This window comes from Dryobates pubescens, chromosome 6 (genome assembly GCF_014839835.1).
Source record: "Dryobates pubescens isolate bDryPub1 chromosome 6, bDryPub1.pri, whole genome shotgun sequence".
Lineage (NCBI taxonomy): Eukaryota > Metazoa > Chordata > Aves > Piciformes > Picidae > Dryobates > Dryobates pubescens.
In genome coordinates, this window is record NC_071617.1 from 43421476 (window position 1) to 43441007 (window position 19532).

Consider the following 19532-nt stretch of genomic DNA (forward strand, 5'->3'; position numbering starts at 1 on the left):
TCAGAAGAAATAATTATTGCAGGAAAGCTCACAGAGACTGCAAGCTGTTCCAACAACAGTGAAATGCTGAAGTCAGTGTCAACAAAACTGAGAACTGACTAGCTGTGCTGTAAGTTCATGACTCCTAATAAAAATATCGCTTGATCCAAAGATGTCTTTCCTCTCTTTTGAGATCTAATAAGATGAATTTGAGTGGGTCACATGAGAAGCTTAATGGAAACACATGAGTGAACTCAGAATTTTCTCTGACAGTTCAAGAGAACATACTCGCAAATGTCTCCAGTAAAGATGCAGTGTTCACTTTCCTGAAGACACCATAAAAGAGAAAACTCATGTCTGCCACTAGACTTTATGGCAAGACACATCTTTGTGGGCATGAGGCCTGAAAGGTTAGGTGTAAGAAGTATCTTCTTATTACAACATCCTCCTGATTCCTAAATAATACTGGGAAAAACACAGAATCACCAAATCACCAAGGTTGGAAGAGACCTCAAAGATCATCGAGTCCAACCTGTCACCATAGACCTCATGACTAAACCATGGCACCAAGTGCCACATCCAATCCCCTCTTGAACACCTCCAGGGATGGTGACTCCACCGCCTCCCTGGGCAGCACATTCCAATGGCTAACGACTCTCTCAGTGAAGAACATTCTCACCTCAAGCCTAAACTTCCCTTTGGTGCAGCTTGAGACTGTGTCCTCTTGTTCTGGTGCTGGTTGCCTGGGAGAAGAGACCGACCCCCTCCTGGCCACAGCCACCCTTCAGGTAGTTGTAGACAGCAATAAGGTCTCCCCTAAGCCTCCTGTTCTCCAGGCTAAACAATCCCAGCACAAAACCATATTATCTTAAAAGAAACCTCAAGTAGTGCCCCAAGGGATTAATTGCTGCTTGTCTAGCTGCTGTGTTGAATTCTTTTTCCTGATTGTGATCATCTTTACAGAAGAACTTGGTATATACAATAATACAAAAGCTATTCAAGAACTCAGAGTTTTATCCACATACCCTGCTGACTTGAAACACAAAACAGCATGCAAGAAAGAACCAAGAAAGTTTGTTAATGGTGTTTAGCTTCATAGCTGCCACAGGTGAGAGCTTATGTATTTTTCCTCCAGCACAAGTCTGGAATAACTACAATCATTTAAATACCACCTGTATTTAAGCTCTGAAGTTCCTCTAATCTACTTATAATATCCTATTTACTACTTACATGTGTTTTCAAAGTTACTTGTCCATCGGTATTTAATCATTTGCTTGAAAACTGATTTGGCAAATATTTCTAAAAGCACTTCCTATGTTACAGTAATTGCTCAAAGCAAATTTAAAATATCTTTATCTTTGTCAGAGTAAAACTCAGTGTGAAAAAAAAAAGGGAAAGGGGAACTGGATTTTGAACTTAGCCAGTTTTGCTACTAACAGGCTGGACAGATGGGCAGAGTCCAAGGGCATGAGATTTAACACATCCAAGTGCCGGGTTCTGCACATTGGCCACAACAACCCCAGGCAGAGCTACAGGCTGGGGTCAGAGTGGCTGGAGAGCAGCCAGGTGGAGAGGGACCTGGGGGTGCTGGCTGATGGTAGGCTGAACATGAGCCAGCAGTGTGCCCAGGTGGCCAAGAAGGCCAATGGCATCCTGGCCTGCATCAGGAACAGTGTGGACAGCAGGAGCAGGGAGGTCATTCTGCCCCTGTACTCAGCACTGGTTAGGCCACACCTTGAGTCCTGTGTCCAGTTCTGGGCCCCTCAGTTTAGGAAAAACGTTGAGTTGCTGGAACATATCCAGAGAAGGGCAACAAAGCTGGGGAGGGGTTTGGAGCACAAGCCCTATGAGGAGAGGCTGAGGGAGCTGGGGTTGCTTAGCCTGGAGAAGAGGAGGCTCAGGGGAGATCTTATTGCTCTCTACAACTATCTGAAGGGAGGTTGTAGCCAGGTGGGGGTTGGTCTCTTCTCCCAGGCATCCAGCACCAGAACAAGAGGACACAGTCTCAAGCTGCACCAGGGGAGGTTTAGACTGGATGATAGGAAGACATTCTTCATAGAGAGAGTGATTGGCCATTGAAATGTGCTGCCCAGAGAGGTGGTGGAGTCACCATCACTGGAGGTGTTTAGGAGACTTGATGGGGTGCTTGGTTGCATGGTTTACTGATTAGATGGTGTTGGATGATGGGTTGGACACAATGATCTTGATGGTCCCTTCCAACCTGGTTAATTCTATATCCTATTTTATATTCTATATTAGTATATTAGCATTGCAATAGGCTGCCCAGGGAGGTGAAGAAGTCACTGTCCCTGGAGGTGGACATGGCATTTTAAGATATGTTTTAATGGCCATGGTGGTGTTAGACTGATGGTTGGACTTGATGATCTTAGAGGTCTTTTCCAGCTGAAATATTTCTATGATTCTATTCTATGATTCTGATATCTTTGTCTTTGCAACAGTGGAAAATCATCATCCTTTTTAACAAGATTATTACCAGATTTCTGTCAGTCTCAGAACTGAAATAATAATAATTTAAAAAGCCTAATGCAAAGCATTTCTCATTTTTCCCCCTTTGAAACAAAAAGACTGAATAAATGAAACCCACTGCTAAATAGAGTGGCCTTGATACCACTAGAGGTCACCCTAGGAATATATTAAGTGCCTTGCATGAGCAAGATCAAACCCTGTTGCTTGATATTTCAGGCATAGATGTGTAAAACATAACCACAGAAACACTGGGCATAACAAAATTCCTAACTTCTAAGAGAAATCTTTCCCTTATTCTGAGGCCATTGCAAACTAACTAGACTAGTCTTCCCCCCGCCCCCAGCCCTAAAAGTAGCATACTTCACACACTGGAAATACATGAACCCACCTACGTGGTTTATGAGAAAGCATCTTTGAATGCCTAGCAGCACTGGATACATGTTGCTTTATCTCTTGTAAAATAATAATAATCTTCAATTTTGGGACTTGAAACAGATTATTTAAGTGCTTTATTCAGCCCATACATAAGAGATCGTTTTTCAGCACCAGGAATGATGGTATTAAACTAGGCCATCTATTATTCTCTATGGACTGTGCTGGATTTGTGTGGGGAAAAACAGATTGCTACTTTCCTCAGCTTCTGTCATTATGTGATTGAAAACACTTGTGTCTCTTCATTTCATGGTGTTAGTATAGCTCAAGACTCTATTGCTTCATATGAACAAAGTTAAATGTCATCTGAATTATAAGATCACATAAATCAAAGAAACATTCAGCTTGGAAAAGACCCTCAGGATCACCAAGTCCAACCGATAACCCCAATCTACAAGGTTCACCCCTAAACTATATCCCCGAGCACCACATACAAATGGCCTGTAAAAACATCCAGGGTTGGTGACTCAACCACCTCCCTGGGTAGCACATTCCAATCCCTGACCATTCTTTCTGTGAAATTTTTTTTCCTAATGTCCAGTCCAAACCTCTCCAGTCACAGCTTGGGGTCATTCCCTCTTATTAATAACTTTCACCAGTGAGAAGAGACCAGCACCAGCTTCTCCACAACATCCTTTCAGGTGGTTTTAGAGAGCAATGAGGTCTCCTCTAAGCCTCCTCATTTTCAAACTGAACAGCCCCAGCTCCTTCAGTTGCTTTTCGTAGGATTTATTCTCCAGGCCCTTCACAGCTTTGTTGCCCTCCCCTGCACTTGCTCCAGCACCTCGACATCACTCTGGTATTGAGGTGTCCAAAACTGAACTGTGGCCTCACCAGAGCTGAGTACAAGGGGACAACCACCTCCCTACCCCTTCTAGACACAGCATTTCTAATACAAGCCATTGGCATTCATGGCCACCTGGGCACACTGCTTGCTTATATTCAGATGCTTGTTGATTAGAACCTCCAGGTCCCTTTCTGCTGGACAGCTTTCCAACCACACTTCCCCAAGCCTGTTGTGTTGCTTGGGGTTGTTGTGACCCAAGTGCAGGATCTGACATTTGGCCTTATTGAAGCTCATCCTGTTAATATTGGCCCATTGACCCAATCCATCCAAGTTCCTCTGTTGAGCCTCCCTACCCTGGTGCAGATGAATACCTGCAAACTTACTGATGACACACTCTATGTCTTCATCAGGATCATGAATAAAGATGTTAAACAGAAGTGGTCCCAGCACTGAGCCCTGAGGAGCACCACTTGTGACCGGCTGTCAGCTGGATTTAACTCCACTGATCACCACTCTTTGGGCCTGTTTGCCCAGCCAGTGCTTTATCCAGCAGAGTGTGTGCTCATCCAAGCCATGAGCAGCCAGTTTGTCCATGAAAATTCTGTAAGAAACAGTGTCAAAGGCTTTTTGAAAGTCTGGGTAGACAATATCCACAGCTTTTCCCTCATCCAACAGTCAGGTTGTCTTGTCGTAAAAGGAGATCAGGTTGGTCAGGCAGGACCTGTCCTTCATTAAACCCATGCTGACTGGTCCTGATCCCCTGGTTGTCCTCTATGTGTTGTGTAATGGCACTTGAGCTGACCTGCTCCATGACCTTCCCTGGTCCCGAGGTCAGACTGACAGGTCTATAGTTTCCTGCATCCTCCTTTCATCCTTTCTTCTAGATGTAAAGCAATGAAAGAAACTGAATACATTTTATTTAAATATGGATTTATTTAATTAAGAGACTAACTCTGATGCATTCCAGCAGTTTGGAAGTGCATTTCCATTCACACAGATCACAGCAGATGAGTTCAAGACACTTTCTAATTATTAGCCTGATTAGTGTTATGTATGTCTGTAAGATGCTGCTATGGTTGTAAAGAAAACTAGTATACGCTCTCTAAACATAGCTTATATCCACACTAGATATAAACCATGTTGGCCTAGCTTTTCTAGTGGCATAGGCTATATTGGAAGGGTTCAAAGTCAGGCTGGACAGGGCATTGTGCAACCTGACTAGTGAAAGGTGTCCTCACCCATGACAAAAGGGCTAGACTTTAAAAGTCCCTTTCAACCCAAATTGTTCTGTGATTCTATGACATCTCACTCTGGACAAGCAGGAACAGCAGTTCCCAATTCTATTGCTTCAGATATGCATCAGACAACACATTTGCACCCAACCAGGTATAGGATATATAGTAGTGGCAGTTTCTTGGAGCATAACAAACTAGTGCATTGGAGAAACAGTCTCTTTGAAATTCCAAGCACTAGCTGCATTATACAGGACTGTCTGCCCTTGCTTTATTTTGGTACTGATCATGTTCTTTCACTTCTAATCAAGGGAATCAAGAGTGAAGCACATTATAAACCATAGCAGGGCGACAAGAGCATAAACTATTTGTAATGTGGTGGGTTGAAGTTTCCCCCCAACATTAACTTTGCCAGAACAACTCAGTTAGAAGCAAATGAAGCTGTATTTACAAGCAAAATCTACACTCTAAGATGGAGTGCAATGAATATGTACAAAACATAGAGGAGTTACAATATTAACAATTAATAAACAGCACAAGGACTCCCGTGGACAAGGACCAGGGGAAGCTACCCCCTGTACAGAAGGGACAAGAGAAAGGAGCAGGGAACTTAGACTTAACCAAGGCCAGCTGATAAGCAGGATATCTCTCCCAAGTGAAGCAAAACCAGCCAAGATCAGAAGAGGAGAGAAAAAGGGAAGAATTGTCATGGTACAGCTCCTCTTATTCCAGATATTTACCCAATGAATTTCATGGAATCATAGAATCAATAAGGTTGGAAAAGACCTCAAGGATCATCAAGTCCAACCTGTCACCCAAGACCTCATGACTACTAGACCACGGCAATTTCTTCAGAGTAATCTTTTGTTTTCCTTTTTACACCCAACAGTGATTTATTTATACTTTTCTAATTTTCTGCTGGAAATCTGTAACTAAATTTTAAAGGCATAGCCCCCAAACCCACCACACTATTACTAACATCTTTAGAACAGGTATGCAACTTTGAAAATGTAGGAAAAGCTATAGAGGAAACAAAGATAAGGAGAAAGCTCTCTACTTTTGTTTCAAGCTAATACGTGTTACAAATCCAAATATAAGAATAACAGATGCCCAAATCATTGCTGTCATGCCTTTGCCACACTAAATTAAATGCTGGTGTACATTTTCAGGGATTCAAACATAGCTGTTATTTCTGACTCACCTAGTCATTTTAATTTTTTTTAGAAGGAATTAGCTGTTTCAAAGGAAGTTTGCTCAAAAAAACCCTCCAAGCCCCTCGAATAACAGCAAAATCAAAAAAATCTTTTCTAAAACCCAAGGAACAAAATCTGGGGGGATAAAAGTTTTTCTTAAATGTCAGTAAAATGTTGATAAAACTGGGCCTTAATGCTGAAATCCATGGAAAGGCTTCTGATTCCTTATAGAATATTTGCCATCTTTACCCATGTTAGATTGTGCTTTTCCCTTTTCCTGTAGCCCTACAGAGACAATGGAGTCGGACAGAAAAAGAGATTAAATTGGTCTCAACAAACCTCCCTAGAGGGAGAAAGATTTTGCCCTTTCTTGAATATTTTCAGAAGAATCCCAAAAAATGGATGGGATGGAATGGCATGGAATGGCATGAAATGGAATGGAATGGAATGGAATGGAATGGAATAGAATAGAATAGAATAGAATAGAATAGAATAGAATAGAATAGAATAGAATAAACCAGGTTGGAAAACAATTTTGAGATCATCGAGTCCAACCTATCATCCAACAATATCTAATCAACTAAACATGGCACCAAGTGCCTCATCCAGTCTCTTCCTAAACATCCCCAGTGATGGTAACTCCACCACCTCCCTGCGCAGCCCATTCCAATGGCCAATCACTCTTTCTGTGAAAAACTTCTTTTTAACATCCAGCCTAAACCTCCCCTGGCACAGCTTGAGACTGAGTCCTCTTGTTCTGGTGCTGGCCGCCTGGGAGAAGAGGACAACCCCCACCTGGGTACAACCTCCCTTCCGGTGGTTGTAGACAGCAAGAAGGTCACCCCTGAGCCTCCTCTTCTCCAGGCTAAGCAACCCCAGCTCCCTCAGCCTCTCCTCATAGGGCTTGTGCTCCAAACCCCTCCCCAGCTTTGTTGCCCTTCTCTGGACACCTTCCAGCAACTCAACATCTCAGGTCGCTACTTGCCCAGATTTCAAAACCTACATAAAAAGAGAAGAGAGCAACATGATGAATAAGGGAAGTATTTGAGATGGAAATCTGCAAATCTGCATTTTAACTAAACTGATGAAGTAATTGCAATTATCAATGACAAGGGACGTGCTGTGCTAATGAGAGGTGTGCTGCACTGCTGGCCACAGACTCTACCATTCGTGTTAATTTAGAGAGCGTATTTCAGACTGTGAATAACAACCCCTTTGTGCGCAAAGCTTTGTCAGGATCTTACGCTGACTGAACAACCTGGGGGACTTTTGAATTTACTAAACATTTCTGCTGATATGGATACATCAATCCAGAGTGTATTCAAGGGCCTTCCCTAACTTCCTGAGTTGACCCAACAGAGGCCTCTACTGAAGGTATAGTTGAAAGGTGAAACTGTGTAAGTCTCAAGACAAAACTGTGCAAGTCTTTGTGTAGTTGCTTCAATTACGGAAAATTACTGTAGAAAATGTGTCTTTGCTAGCATGACTGCATCCCTTAGAAGCACTACACTGTGTCATAGAACCTCCTATGTCATCAGGCCAGGTCCAACTAATGATTCAGTCTTCGCCCAGTGCTGGTGAGTAGTAATACATTAGACTGCCTGTCTGGGTGTAATCACGTGTCCAGAGAAGGGCAACAGGGCTAGTGAGAGGCCTCGAGCACAAGCCCTACGAGGAGAGGCTGAAGGGGCTGGGGTTGTTTAGCCTGGAGAAGAGGAGGCTCAGGGGAGACCTTCTTGCTCTCTACAACTACCTGAAATGTGATTGTAGCCAGGAGGGGGTTGGTGTCTTATCCCAGGCAACCAGCACCAGGGGAAGTTTAGGCATGATGTGAGGAGAAAGTTCTTCACAGAGAGAATTGTTAGCCATTGGAATGGGCTGCTCAGGGAGGTGGTGGAGTTAGCACTCCTGGAGGTGTTCAGGAGGTGATTGGACATGGCACTTGGTGCCATGGTTTAGTAGTCATGAGGTCATGGGTGACAGGTTGGACTTGATGATTTTTGAGGTCTTTTCCAACCTTATTGGTTCTATGATTCTATGTTGTATCAATGCAAAAGTAATAAATAATCAAGTTCTGTATTTTACAGAAATGCTATTTTAAAACTTCTTAAGACAATACTTCACTAGAATCATATAAAATATAAATTTTCTTCTTCAACATTGCAAACCTCAGGGAAAGCTTTTCTTTCCCCTGTTTTCTTCCATCTTGCACGCAGAAGCATGCTGGTGACCCAGTGGCTTTGCTCTGTCAGTACTTCAACAACATGTATGCTATTTCATTGGAATAACTGCCTAAAAATGCAGTTAGGCATGACAAAGGAATTTAAAATCCTGCCTAAAAATGCAGATAAACATGTTACTCTGAAAGATCTTACTGAAGAAAAGAAGTTATTTGAATAATAAGGTATTTTCATAGTTAATGAAGATGAAAGTCACACTGAAAGCGAGTCCCTGAAATTTTACACAAAGTATTCAATGTTTTCTCATTGAGTATTGAAAAACATGGAGCACATCACTGCCCTCAGTGAAAACTCTCATCTAATTGTGTCCTTTGTTAATTCCCAGCATATGTTATATTAAAAGAGATAGCTAGGAATAATGGGGTAAGTAATGGAGTTTCTCACAGACAGATCTAAACTGTTTAAAATCCAACTAGAATAGTTTCTTGAAGAGTCTTAACTGTAAAATGCTTTAAGTTCAGAAAAAAATAAGACAGCTGGAAGATGTTAAATTGGTTTCTTATTGAAACAATGGTGTGTTTTAATTTATGTTGAGTTTTCAACAGGCTCTTAATTAGACTTCTTACCATGCAGCTTTCATTTAAAAATATCTTTGTGACATTCTGGTTGTCAAGATGATACTAAGAGACTTGACACCTGTTACTTCTTGGAAGAATATTCATCCAACAAGGCAAACAGGCAAGTAATATTCCCCAATTCACAGAATACACACAGTATTTAGAATGGAATGGAATGGAATGGAATGGAATGGAATAGAATAGAATAGAATAGAATAGAATAGAATAGAATAGAATAGGAGTAGAATAGAGTAGACCAGACCAGACCAGGTTGGAAGAGACCTTTGAGATCATTGTGTTAAAAGAATAATGAGAGAAGCTAAAAAAGAAAAGACTGGAAAATACTCTGTGTGGTCCAGACTTACTGATGACAAAGCAGATAGCAATGCTCAAAATAAAAGGCAACACCACACAGCTTGCCAGCTACGTTGTGGAATGTGAATAGAATATTTACAATGGGGATGTATAGATGATAAAGTCACTAGAATGCCATTTCCCAAGGACATCAAATAGTTATGCTTATTGATTGAAAAGCATCTTATATAGATATTGAAAATAGCATTTGCAACACAATTTTTTTATATAGCAAGAAATCAGCATACAAGACCAAATGTTGTCATGCAGATTGAGACAGCCAGGACACAGCACTTCATTGTTTGAAACACTGAGTAAGCAATGGCATAAATAAATGGCATTGCGAGGATTTGTCTTGATTAAACTTCTTAAAGTGGCATAACATTAATACATAGTATTATTAGAAGACATTATATATATTGGGCAGTATTAAAACATGGAGTGAATTAAAGAATTCCATGTTATACAGGAGATAATACTTATAGATTGAACTTCAGAGAATGAAATGGATTAGAACAGAACAGAATAGAACAGAATGTTCGGATAGGACCTACAACAATCATCTAGTTCAACTGTCAGACCACTTCAGAGCTGACCAGAAGTTAAAGCATATTACTCAGAGTGTTCACAAATGACTCTTAACATTGTCAGGCATGGTACTTTGATCACATCTATAGCAAGCTGTCTCATCACCTTCTTGGTGTAGAGATGCTTTTTAAAATCAAGTCTAGACCTTCTCTGATGCATTCCCAAGTGTCCTGTCACTACATATCAGGGAGAAGAGATTAGCATTTCTGTTACTTCCTCTTCTCATACTGATGAAAATAAACTCCAGAGCTTTCTTGACAAAGACAACATTAAATTTCATTGCTGTTTTAAACAAAAGAAAACTATAAGAGACAATAAAGGTATAAAATAATAGCATCGTCAACAGATCTTGAGATGCATGGCTAAATTAGGAAAAGAAAGGGGAAACTATTTTGCTACTCTGTGGTAATTAATCTTCCAAATTTGGGGGAGGAAAGAAAGCTCCTCCATTTTATCTTTTTCATTAAAAGACAAATATTGTTTGCTGTGTTATGCATACATAGAAATAAACCCATTAACTGTAATGGGGTCTGAGTTAGCTCCATCTTTTATTTGAAGAAGGTCCATGAAGGCACATTCTGGGATTCTTTTATGGATCTAAGTGAGAGCACCTTAAACTTACTGCTCCAGCAGTTTTGTGTCACATTTTAGCTGAAGTTTTCTGTCTAAAAAGGTGAAATTATCATATGAAAACTCTTAGGCTTTAATATGAAGTCAGTGTAGTCAGCTTAAAGCATCTTAAATTAAATTTGGACAACTTCTCACTTGTATGAACAACTTATATGTCACTTTTAGCTTCACAGCTGTGTCAACAGAAATGACAAGAAATAACTTCTCAACTTCTACATCTAGATGCAAAAGAAATGATCTGTATACGCCTTCTTCAGTCCCTCTTGAAACAAAAGAAATTAAGAAGCATGCCAGACAGATTGTGGCAGCATGGCTAGAAGCTCAGTCTCAGAATAAATCCACGTCTGTTAATGAGAATTCAAATTAGAGTCATCAGAAAGCAAGAAAAACCTGAAAATCAGGGGAGCTCAAGTGTTTCTGTCCTTGTTTCAGCCTCTATAAGAAGAGAGTAAGCCATTATGAAATCCCCAAACCTATGAGGCTTTTGTGTTATTTTTCTCACCATACATAAATTCAGGTGCCTTCCAACCCAAATCTCTGACAAAGTTCAGAGTGTTCTTTATGGTATGGTATGGTATGGTATGGTATGGTATGGTAAGGTATGGTATGGTATGGTATGGTATGGTATGGTGTGGTGTGGTGTGGTGTGGTGTGGTGTGGTGTGGTGTGGTGTGGTGTGGTGTGGTATGGTATGGTGTGGTGTGGAATGGAATGGAGTGGAATGGAGTGGAATGGAATGGAACGGAACGCAATGGAATAGAATAGAATAGAATAGAATAGACCAGACCAGACCAGAACAGGTTGGAAGAGACCTTCAAGATCATCGCATCCAACCCATCATCCAACACCATCTAATCAACTAAACCATGGCACCAAGCACCCCATCAAGTCTCCTCCTAAACACATTGCAGAAACACTGTGCCAAAAGTAGATTCAGCCCCGGGAGAGAGCTTGCTGCCCTTGTTGCACCTTTTTGTATCTAAAATGCTTTACTCTTACCTAGAGCTGCCCTCTGGATGCGCCTCTGGATAATTTCTCCTTTCAGATGGTCTGTAAAAGACACAAAATGCAAGTAGTTAGAAATCAAAATGCAAAAACTAGTCAAGTCATTGCTTCTGTCCCAACATTTGAAACCCTCTGTGCTGCTGGCCAGTTTAAAGGGTATTTTTGTGATTCACAGGACAAGTAGTTTCCTAAGCTCTCTCCTTCTCGCTACTGCTGGTAAACAAGCAGTCACAATTTGGCTTTACATACCCTAAGATGTAATTTTGTCCAGGAAGAAAAACTGAAAATGAAGCTATTTACTGTCAAGCACTTTCACAGGATAATGAACTCCTGCTGATAGATACAAAAGACGTCCAAGTGAGGCGAGAAGACATACAGAATTCCAAGTATTTGTTCAAACAGACTTATAGGCGCTAGCAGTGGAAATGAGAGATTAGGTCATCCAGTCTACCTCTTTGGCAGCGAAGAATTTGTTCCCTGCAGTCTGTTTCTTCCTGCTTGTCCAGCTCAGTTTAAAATATCCCATGTGCTAGAGCTTCTGCAAGTTCTACTACTCAACAGAACTCACTGTGTTTGTGTCATTGGCCTTAATAAAAAATTCCCTTCAATTTTGTTATCTCATTATGCCTAGTTAGGCTCCCATGCCCCATATGATGATTTACTCTTCTCTTACTCATCTCCAGCTTGATCTATGACACTATTCTAGTTCACCAATTATTTCAAACCATATTAGATTACTACATAGGAAGCCATTATTCATAGATATTAATGGAACCAATAAAGGAAAAACACAACCCCAAATGTGTAACTTGAGTAGTATAGGCCCCGAGGGAAGATGGGATGATGCCTTTCAAGTTTTCAAATTAAAACAATGTTTAATAAGAGACTTGTTTATAATTTTTACTAAGATGCACATCTTGTGCCAGGGAAAGAAAACATGCTGGATTCACTTTTACCCCCTAGACCTGTGGTTACGTATATTACGCTAGCATGCATTCTGAATTAAAACTATCCTTCTGCTTACAAGTGACAAGTTACCTAGTAAGCTAATCAGAGCAAATTAAGTCATTAAAAGCTGCCAAATGTACAAGTTGAGAATGTGAAAAATCATTTAAATTCATATGTTATGAAAATTAGACTGCTCTAGGACCACCAAAGAACCATGAAAATTTAAGCTTGTTTAGGAATTATTAGAGCAAGTCTTGAGTATTTAGTAGCACTGCAGAAAGGATCCTGCATGCAATACACATCAATGTAACAGCAAAGCTATGTTGTTTTGAATGTTCTTAGAAATCAAAACCAAAAAAAAAAAAGTCCCTACATACTCCTTGTCTACAAAATAGGTTAGGCAGAGACCTATTTTTTCTGCACAGGAACTTTAATTCTTTTCAATTGTTTCTATTAAACCAATGAATTATTTTGTACTTAAAGTTATCTGTAAAATTAAGAGAAGCCTTCAGCTCCTGAGAAACAGGTTCTAGCTATACCAAATAAATCCTTCACCTCAACTCTATTACACTCAACTGGAAAAGCCCTTCAGTTATGTAAACTCCTGATTTATATAACTATAGATAAAATCCCCTTGAGTAATTATTTTTACCAATGAAACCCTGGTAAAATGATCAATAACAGTCACTTTGAAAGCTCTATAAAGCAACTAAGTTGATGTCAATACTCAGTGAAATGTGATTAAATGCCCCATTTTTTTCCACAAATTACTTTTTGGTATTCTGGATATTTAGATCCTTGTATTCTATTGTACTCTATCACACATGCTGATGCTACTCATTCAATATTGAGTCATGAGACAGTTACAAAATCATTTTAGTAATCTCAAGATTAATCTTACTAGAGTATCATTAACTTAGGTGCCTCAGAAAGCCATCTATACATTTATCTTCATTTGAAGGCTCAGAAAATGCCTTTCTTAAGCACTGGGAGCTGCAAGAGGCAATGCTACTATAATCTGAAAAAAAAATAGAATAGAATAGAATAGAATAGAATAGAATAGAATAGAATAGAATAGACCAGAAAAGACCTTTGAGATCACCAAGTCCAACCTATCACCCAACACCATCTTATCTACTAAACCATGGCACCAAGTGCCTGATCAAGTCTCTTCCTAAACACCTCCAGTGATGGTGACTCCACCACCTCCCTGGGCAGCACATTCCAATGGCCAATCACTCTATGAAGAATTTCTTCCTAACATCCAGTCTAAACCTCCCCTGGAGCAGCTTGAGACTGTGTACTCTTGTTCTGGTGCTGGTTGACCAGGAGAAGAGACCAATCCCCACCTGGCTGCAACCTCCCTTCAAGTAGTTGTAGACAGCAATAAGGTCTCTCCTCAGCCTCCTCTTCTCCAGGCTAAGCAACCCCAGTTCCCTCAGCCTCTCCTCATATGGCTTGTGCTCCAAACCCCTCCCCAGCTTTGTTGCCCTTCTCTGGACATGTTCCAACAACTCAACATAATGAGAATATGCTGTTCATCAAGAGTCAAGTGAAAACAAATGTGACATACAAGTTATTAATCCTGTCAATACATGTTTTTAGCAGCACTATTTCTCCTTCTTTGACCTTGCTAGAAACAGATCATCAGCAATCTAAATATTCTGCATTTCAAGTGGCAATGAGGTCAACTGAGAAAAAGCAAGCCAAACAAGTCAATGAAAGTAAGATTGAACATATAGATAACAGCTTACAATCAATACAAACATGTGGAAACAGATGAACATGGGAACTAGTTTTTAAATTACTATAGCTAAGAGGCTTGACTTCCAATTACCCTGAATTTACTCTTAGTACAGTAGAAGCCCTACTTCTATTGCAAGCTTTGTTATGCCAGCCAACAGTATGGAACTGTCACAAATGCTCCTCCCTTACTTTATTCTAGCCTTTGTACACTTCTGCTCCATTCATGACATGGACCATGATGCTGTAGAAATCTTGTAATTAGAATAGAACAGAATTAACCAGGTTGGAAGAGACCTTCAAGATCATCATGTCCAACCTATCATCCAACACCACCTAGTCAACTAAACCATGCAACCAAGCACCTCATCCAGTCTCCTCCTAAACACCTCCAATGATGGTGACTCCACCACCTCCCTGGGAAGCACATTCCAATGGCCAATCACTCTCTCTGTGTAGAATTTCCTCCTAACAGCCAGTCTGAACCTCCCCTGGCGCAGCTTGAGACTGTGTCCTCTTGTTCTGGTGCTGGTTGCCTGGGAGGAGAGACCAACCCCCGCCTGTCTACAACTTCCCCTCAGGTAGTTGTAGACTGCAATAAGGTCTCCCCTGAGCCTCCTCTTCTCCAGGCTAAGCAACCCCAGGTCCCTCAGCCTCTCCTCTGTTTAGCAGCTTTATAAAGAAGAATGAGAAGTTGCAGCCAGAGAAGAACCAAAGAAAACCTCTAGAAAAACACAAATCCAGTCTTATCATTCTTACAGTAAGTTTTCTTTCTCTTCTATAAAGAGAAAGGTGACATTTAAGCAATAGACAGAGTCTGGACTGCCTTTTCAGGGCATAAAAAAAATGAACATCATTTTGCAGAAAACATCTTGAGGATAAACTCTGAGTGTATTACAGGAAAAGTAGCCTAAACGGGAACTCTGTTTCAGAGGACATGACGGTATCATGAGCCACCTGACTATAATTCCATTCCAAGACTTAGCTAGATATGATTTAATCTTTCAATTTGTTTTAATCCAATTTGAAATTTGACAGTTTATTTAGATTTCCTTTGGAAAAATCCCTCATTTTCATGTTGAAACTCTTCTTTCTTTCAAAACCTTAACATTTTCTGTACATGTTTTTGATTAAAGTAATCTTGCTCTGTTTTCAGTACAAATACTTGTGGGGGAGGATGAATGTTTCTGACCTGCTCTACTTTTCTGCCTCTGAGAATACCATCACCCTAATGTAAGGCTTGGAGTTCATAAGCTACAGAAGTGGATGAATCCAGTACTGTTGCCTGCACAGACCTTCCCATGTAAACAAATGGAAGATTTCAGTCTTTAGTACTGCCAGTTCTACAACCTTCATAAACACAAATATTTACCCAAAGAAATATGAAGAATCACATTCTCATCCTTTCCCCCCGCCAACACTGTAAAGTTGTGGACAAGGTAGTGCTTAAATCTGGTTTGCAAAAACTGAATTTCAGACTTGGAGGACATCTCTCAACATATGGCTAATTATGTTTTCTGAAGCTTCACCAAACAAGAAGCTAAAAATAGGTCTGCAGCTTACACAAAATAATTTTTTTCCAGTGGAATCATTCCTCATTTGGAGATAACAGTCGCAATAAAATGTTGAATGCTGCAACTCCACATGTTCTGGCAAAAAAAGGAGTTTTGGGGAATTGAAGAATTCACTCAGCATGCAGCCAGCTGTCATTAAGGCTGTGATAACTCTGTTGGTTTTGGCCTCTGTTTCTGGACACACGTACCAACCTGAAGGTATGGAAAAGAGATGAACTGGTAACACAGATTTCCAGCTTTGTGGCAGGAGACAAAAGCAAGGAGGGAAATAGAGAAGACAAAATAGAATAGAGAAGTCTAATAGAGAATGATGTAAAGCAGAGGAATGTATCCTGTACAATGACTAAATATGACAGGTTTTGTAACTTGTATAATATGGCCGTCCTTAAGCTTCTTGTGTTCCATGTTTCAAGGAGAGGAAATTATCTTCCAATTTATTACAGACAATGGTTTGACAACAATGCACATGATTCAGGGAAACAGAAAATGTGAGCATGCTACAACTGAAAATATTGATTTTTTTAAAAGGTATTTTGGTTTTCAGCCCACTCTCCAGGTTTTAAAGCTTCTTTTACATTTGATCTGCTCTTCAATAAAATGCTATTATTGGGTTTAACTACTAACTTAAAGGATAAGAATACTGTACAAGCGAAGAGTACACATACCTTAGCCACCTCCCCTTGAGAATATTTGTTGTTATTGATATGGATAGGCCTTTAATTGGATGCAGTGTCTATTCTGCCTGAATAACTTGCAAACTGGAACCTTCATCAATAACTTCTCATTTCTTGTTATTTATCATTTTTCTATTAGTTTGCATTTTCCAAGCTTAAGAAGCCTTTCCATCCAGGAGATCCTGAAGCCTTCACATCTCAACTAGGATGCTGTGTCTCTCTCTTCATCTTTAAATAATTTTTGGTGTTATATAAAATATCTAGAACATTCTCTAAAGCATCCAGGAATGCACCCTGACACCTGGACCTCATCCTCCAGGGCATTTTGGGTCCCTAATAATGGTATATGTTCCAAGTGTGGGGTTTTGTTGCTGCTGTTGTTGGTTTTAAATTTTTTTACTCACATGAGTCCATCAGTGAGTAGGCTGGGGGTGCACAAAAAGTTGGGAGGGGATACAGCTGGGCCAACTGACTCCAATTGATCAAGGGAATATTCCAGATCACAGCGTGTCATGCTTAGCAAAAAAATCCAAGGGGAACAAGAAGGAAGGAGGGGAAAACTGGAGTGATGACATTTGTCTTCTCAAGTCAGTTATGCATGATGGAGCCCTGCTTTCCTGGATATGATTGAACACCTGCCTACTGATGGGAAGCAGAGAAGAAATTACTTGTTCTGCTTTGCCAGCACGGCATTTGCTTTACCTATTAAACTGGTTATTTATCTCAACCCAGGAGTTTTCTCACTTTGACCCTTCTGATTCTCTCCCCTATCCCACTGGGCAGGGAGACAGTGAGCAGCTGTGTAGGGCTTAGTTGCTGGTTTGGGTTAAACCATGAGAGGAAATACATGGGGTTGTTCATAACGCAACACCTCTCTATGTACGCACTTGAGCGCGATCTATCACCCAGCTATGAAAACCTGCTCAAGACTCTGCATCTATTAAATTTGATTCATAAAGTAGTGTGCATCCACTTGAATCCGATAAAGAGTCTTGAGAAAGGAGCACAAATTAAATCTGTACACTGTCTCAGTCCAGAGAGGGAAAGAGACTCCGTTCTTTTGAATATTCCCATGTTATGAAATCAGAGGCATAAATAAGGCCAAAATATCACCAACAAGGCTATTTATTAACAGAATAAAGTGGATGGAACAGAAGGGGAGAGAGAAAATAGGGAGAGAGAGAAAATAGGGAGAGAGAGAAGAGGGAGAGAGAAGAGGAAAGGAATTATATTAGCACACCCCTCACCCCCCAAGACAGTTTGGGTCTGTGGAGGAAGGATGCTGCAGCTTTGGAAGGGTGCTGCAGCTTTGGCGTGGAGGAGAGGTCATCCTTGTTGGCTGTGCTGTCCTCTGAGCAGCCTCTTCAGCTCCACAAATTGCAGCAGGTGGAACTTTGGACATGGAGAGAGGGTTCCTCTTGGTCTGCTTCTTCCAGGCTCCATGGTGATGTCTTTGTCATTTTTCTCTCCTGGTATTCTCTCTGTTTTTCTTCAGAGCAGCATCGCCCCGGGCTTTTCCTTCTCTTGTGTTTTCCTTCTCAGCAGCATTGTCCAGGCCTTTTCCTTCTCCTGAGCCAGTAGTTGCTCAGATCTTTCATGCAGTTTTTAGGTACAAGTCCAGGTGGTGAATATGCATATTCCAGAGAGTATTGATGGCAGTGGCCTCTGCCCATTTACAGGACAACTGCAGTCTGGTGAGCAATCTTTATCTATGCATCTTCCCAAGAGTCGTTCCAATCTTATCTTTATTGAGTCACATCAGGAGAGACAAGATTTAGTCTCTCACATACACTCAGCAAATAATCACTATGACAGGCTTTCAGAGACAGAGGAGAGTCATCACATAACTTCTATGACCCTTGTAGGCATATGTTTTTAACTGAGATTGAGGATAGAGTTGTAACAGCTTACAAAGAATTTCTGAAAGTAGGAGTCATTGAAACCAAGTGGAGGTATTCAAATACAGCAATGTATCAAATGGAAAATACTTAAGCAGAGAGAGTTATTGGAAATCTTACCAGAATTGTTAGGTAAGTCTGAAAATATCATGCTGAAATTGTGTGAGAACACAACCTCTGATAAAAAGTACAGGACAAGAAAAGTCATTAAATAAAACCCCACAATTCTCTCCTAACTCAGAATTCTGTAGCACTAAGAGCAGTCACATTGTTCAGCGTTTCTCTAACCCAGAGAAATATTTGGGGCCAGTTCTGACTTTGCTTTGCAACCTTTGCCCTCTTCCACTGGCAGAAATGTGTCAATCAATCAGCTTTATTAGGGCAGTGTGCAGAGGTAAAGTAGTCTGCTGTAGTACCCTAGTTCTACATTACTTCAGAAGCAAATGCTTTACTTTGGGATCCATATTTGGCCAAACCCCCATGACAAGTTGCAACTTTCAGAAGGTCCTTGAAGGCATCAGGAAAGAAAAACCACTGTTGCAGCACTCAAAGCCTCCTGACTCGAGCATACGCATTTTTCAAGGTATGAAGTACAGCCCTTGTCAGCATTAAAAATATAATAATGATGATACTTGAGGTAATATATTGTAAAGTAGGATAGAATTAACCAGGTTGGAAAAGATCTTTGAGATCATCAAGTCTAACCCATCACCCAACATCATCTAATCAACTAAACCATGGCACTAAGTGCTTCATCCAGTCTCTTCTTAAACACCTCCAGTGACGGTATCACAGTATCACTAAGGTTGGAAGAGGCCTCAAAGATCATCAAGTCCAACCTGTCTCCACAGACCTCATGACTAGACCGTGGCACCAAGTGCCACGTCCAATCCCCTCTTGAACACCTCCAGGGACAGTGACTCCACCACCTCCCTGAGCAGCACATTCCAATGGCCAATCTCTCTTTCTGTAAAGATCTTCTTCCTAATATCCAGTCTAAACCTCCCCTGGTGCAGCTTGAGACTGTGTCCTCTTGTTCTGGTGCTGATTGTCTGGGAGAAGAGACCAATCCCCACCTGGCTACAACCTCCCTTCAGGTAGTTGTAAAGGGCCATAAGGTCTCCCCTGAGCCTCCTCTTCTCCAGGCTAAGCAACCCCAGCTCCCTCAGCCTCTCCTCATAGGGCTTCTGCTCCAAACCCCTCAGCAGCTT

The 19532-nt window shown here is 40.8% G+C and overlaps 1 protein-coding gene across 1 annotated transcript in view; it reads right to left on the reverse strand.

Annotated features, from left to right (window-relative positions):
• Positions 1-19532, reverse strand: part of KIF6 (kinesin family member 6) — a 215962-nt gene that overhangs the window by 31477 nt on the left and 164953 nt on the right. Inside the window, exon 16 of the mRNA XM_054162516.1 lies at positions 11479-11529. Coding sequence (XP_054018491.1) covers positions 11479-11529 — 51 coding nt within the window. The remainder of the gene's footprint in view (positions 1-11478; positions 11530-19532) is intronic.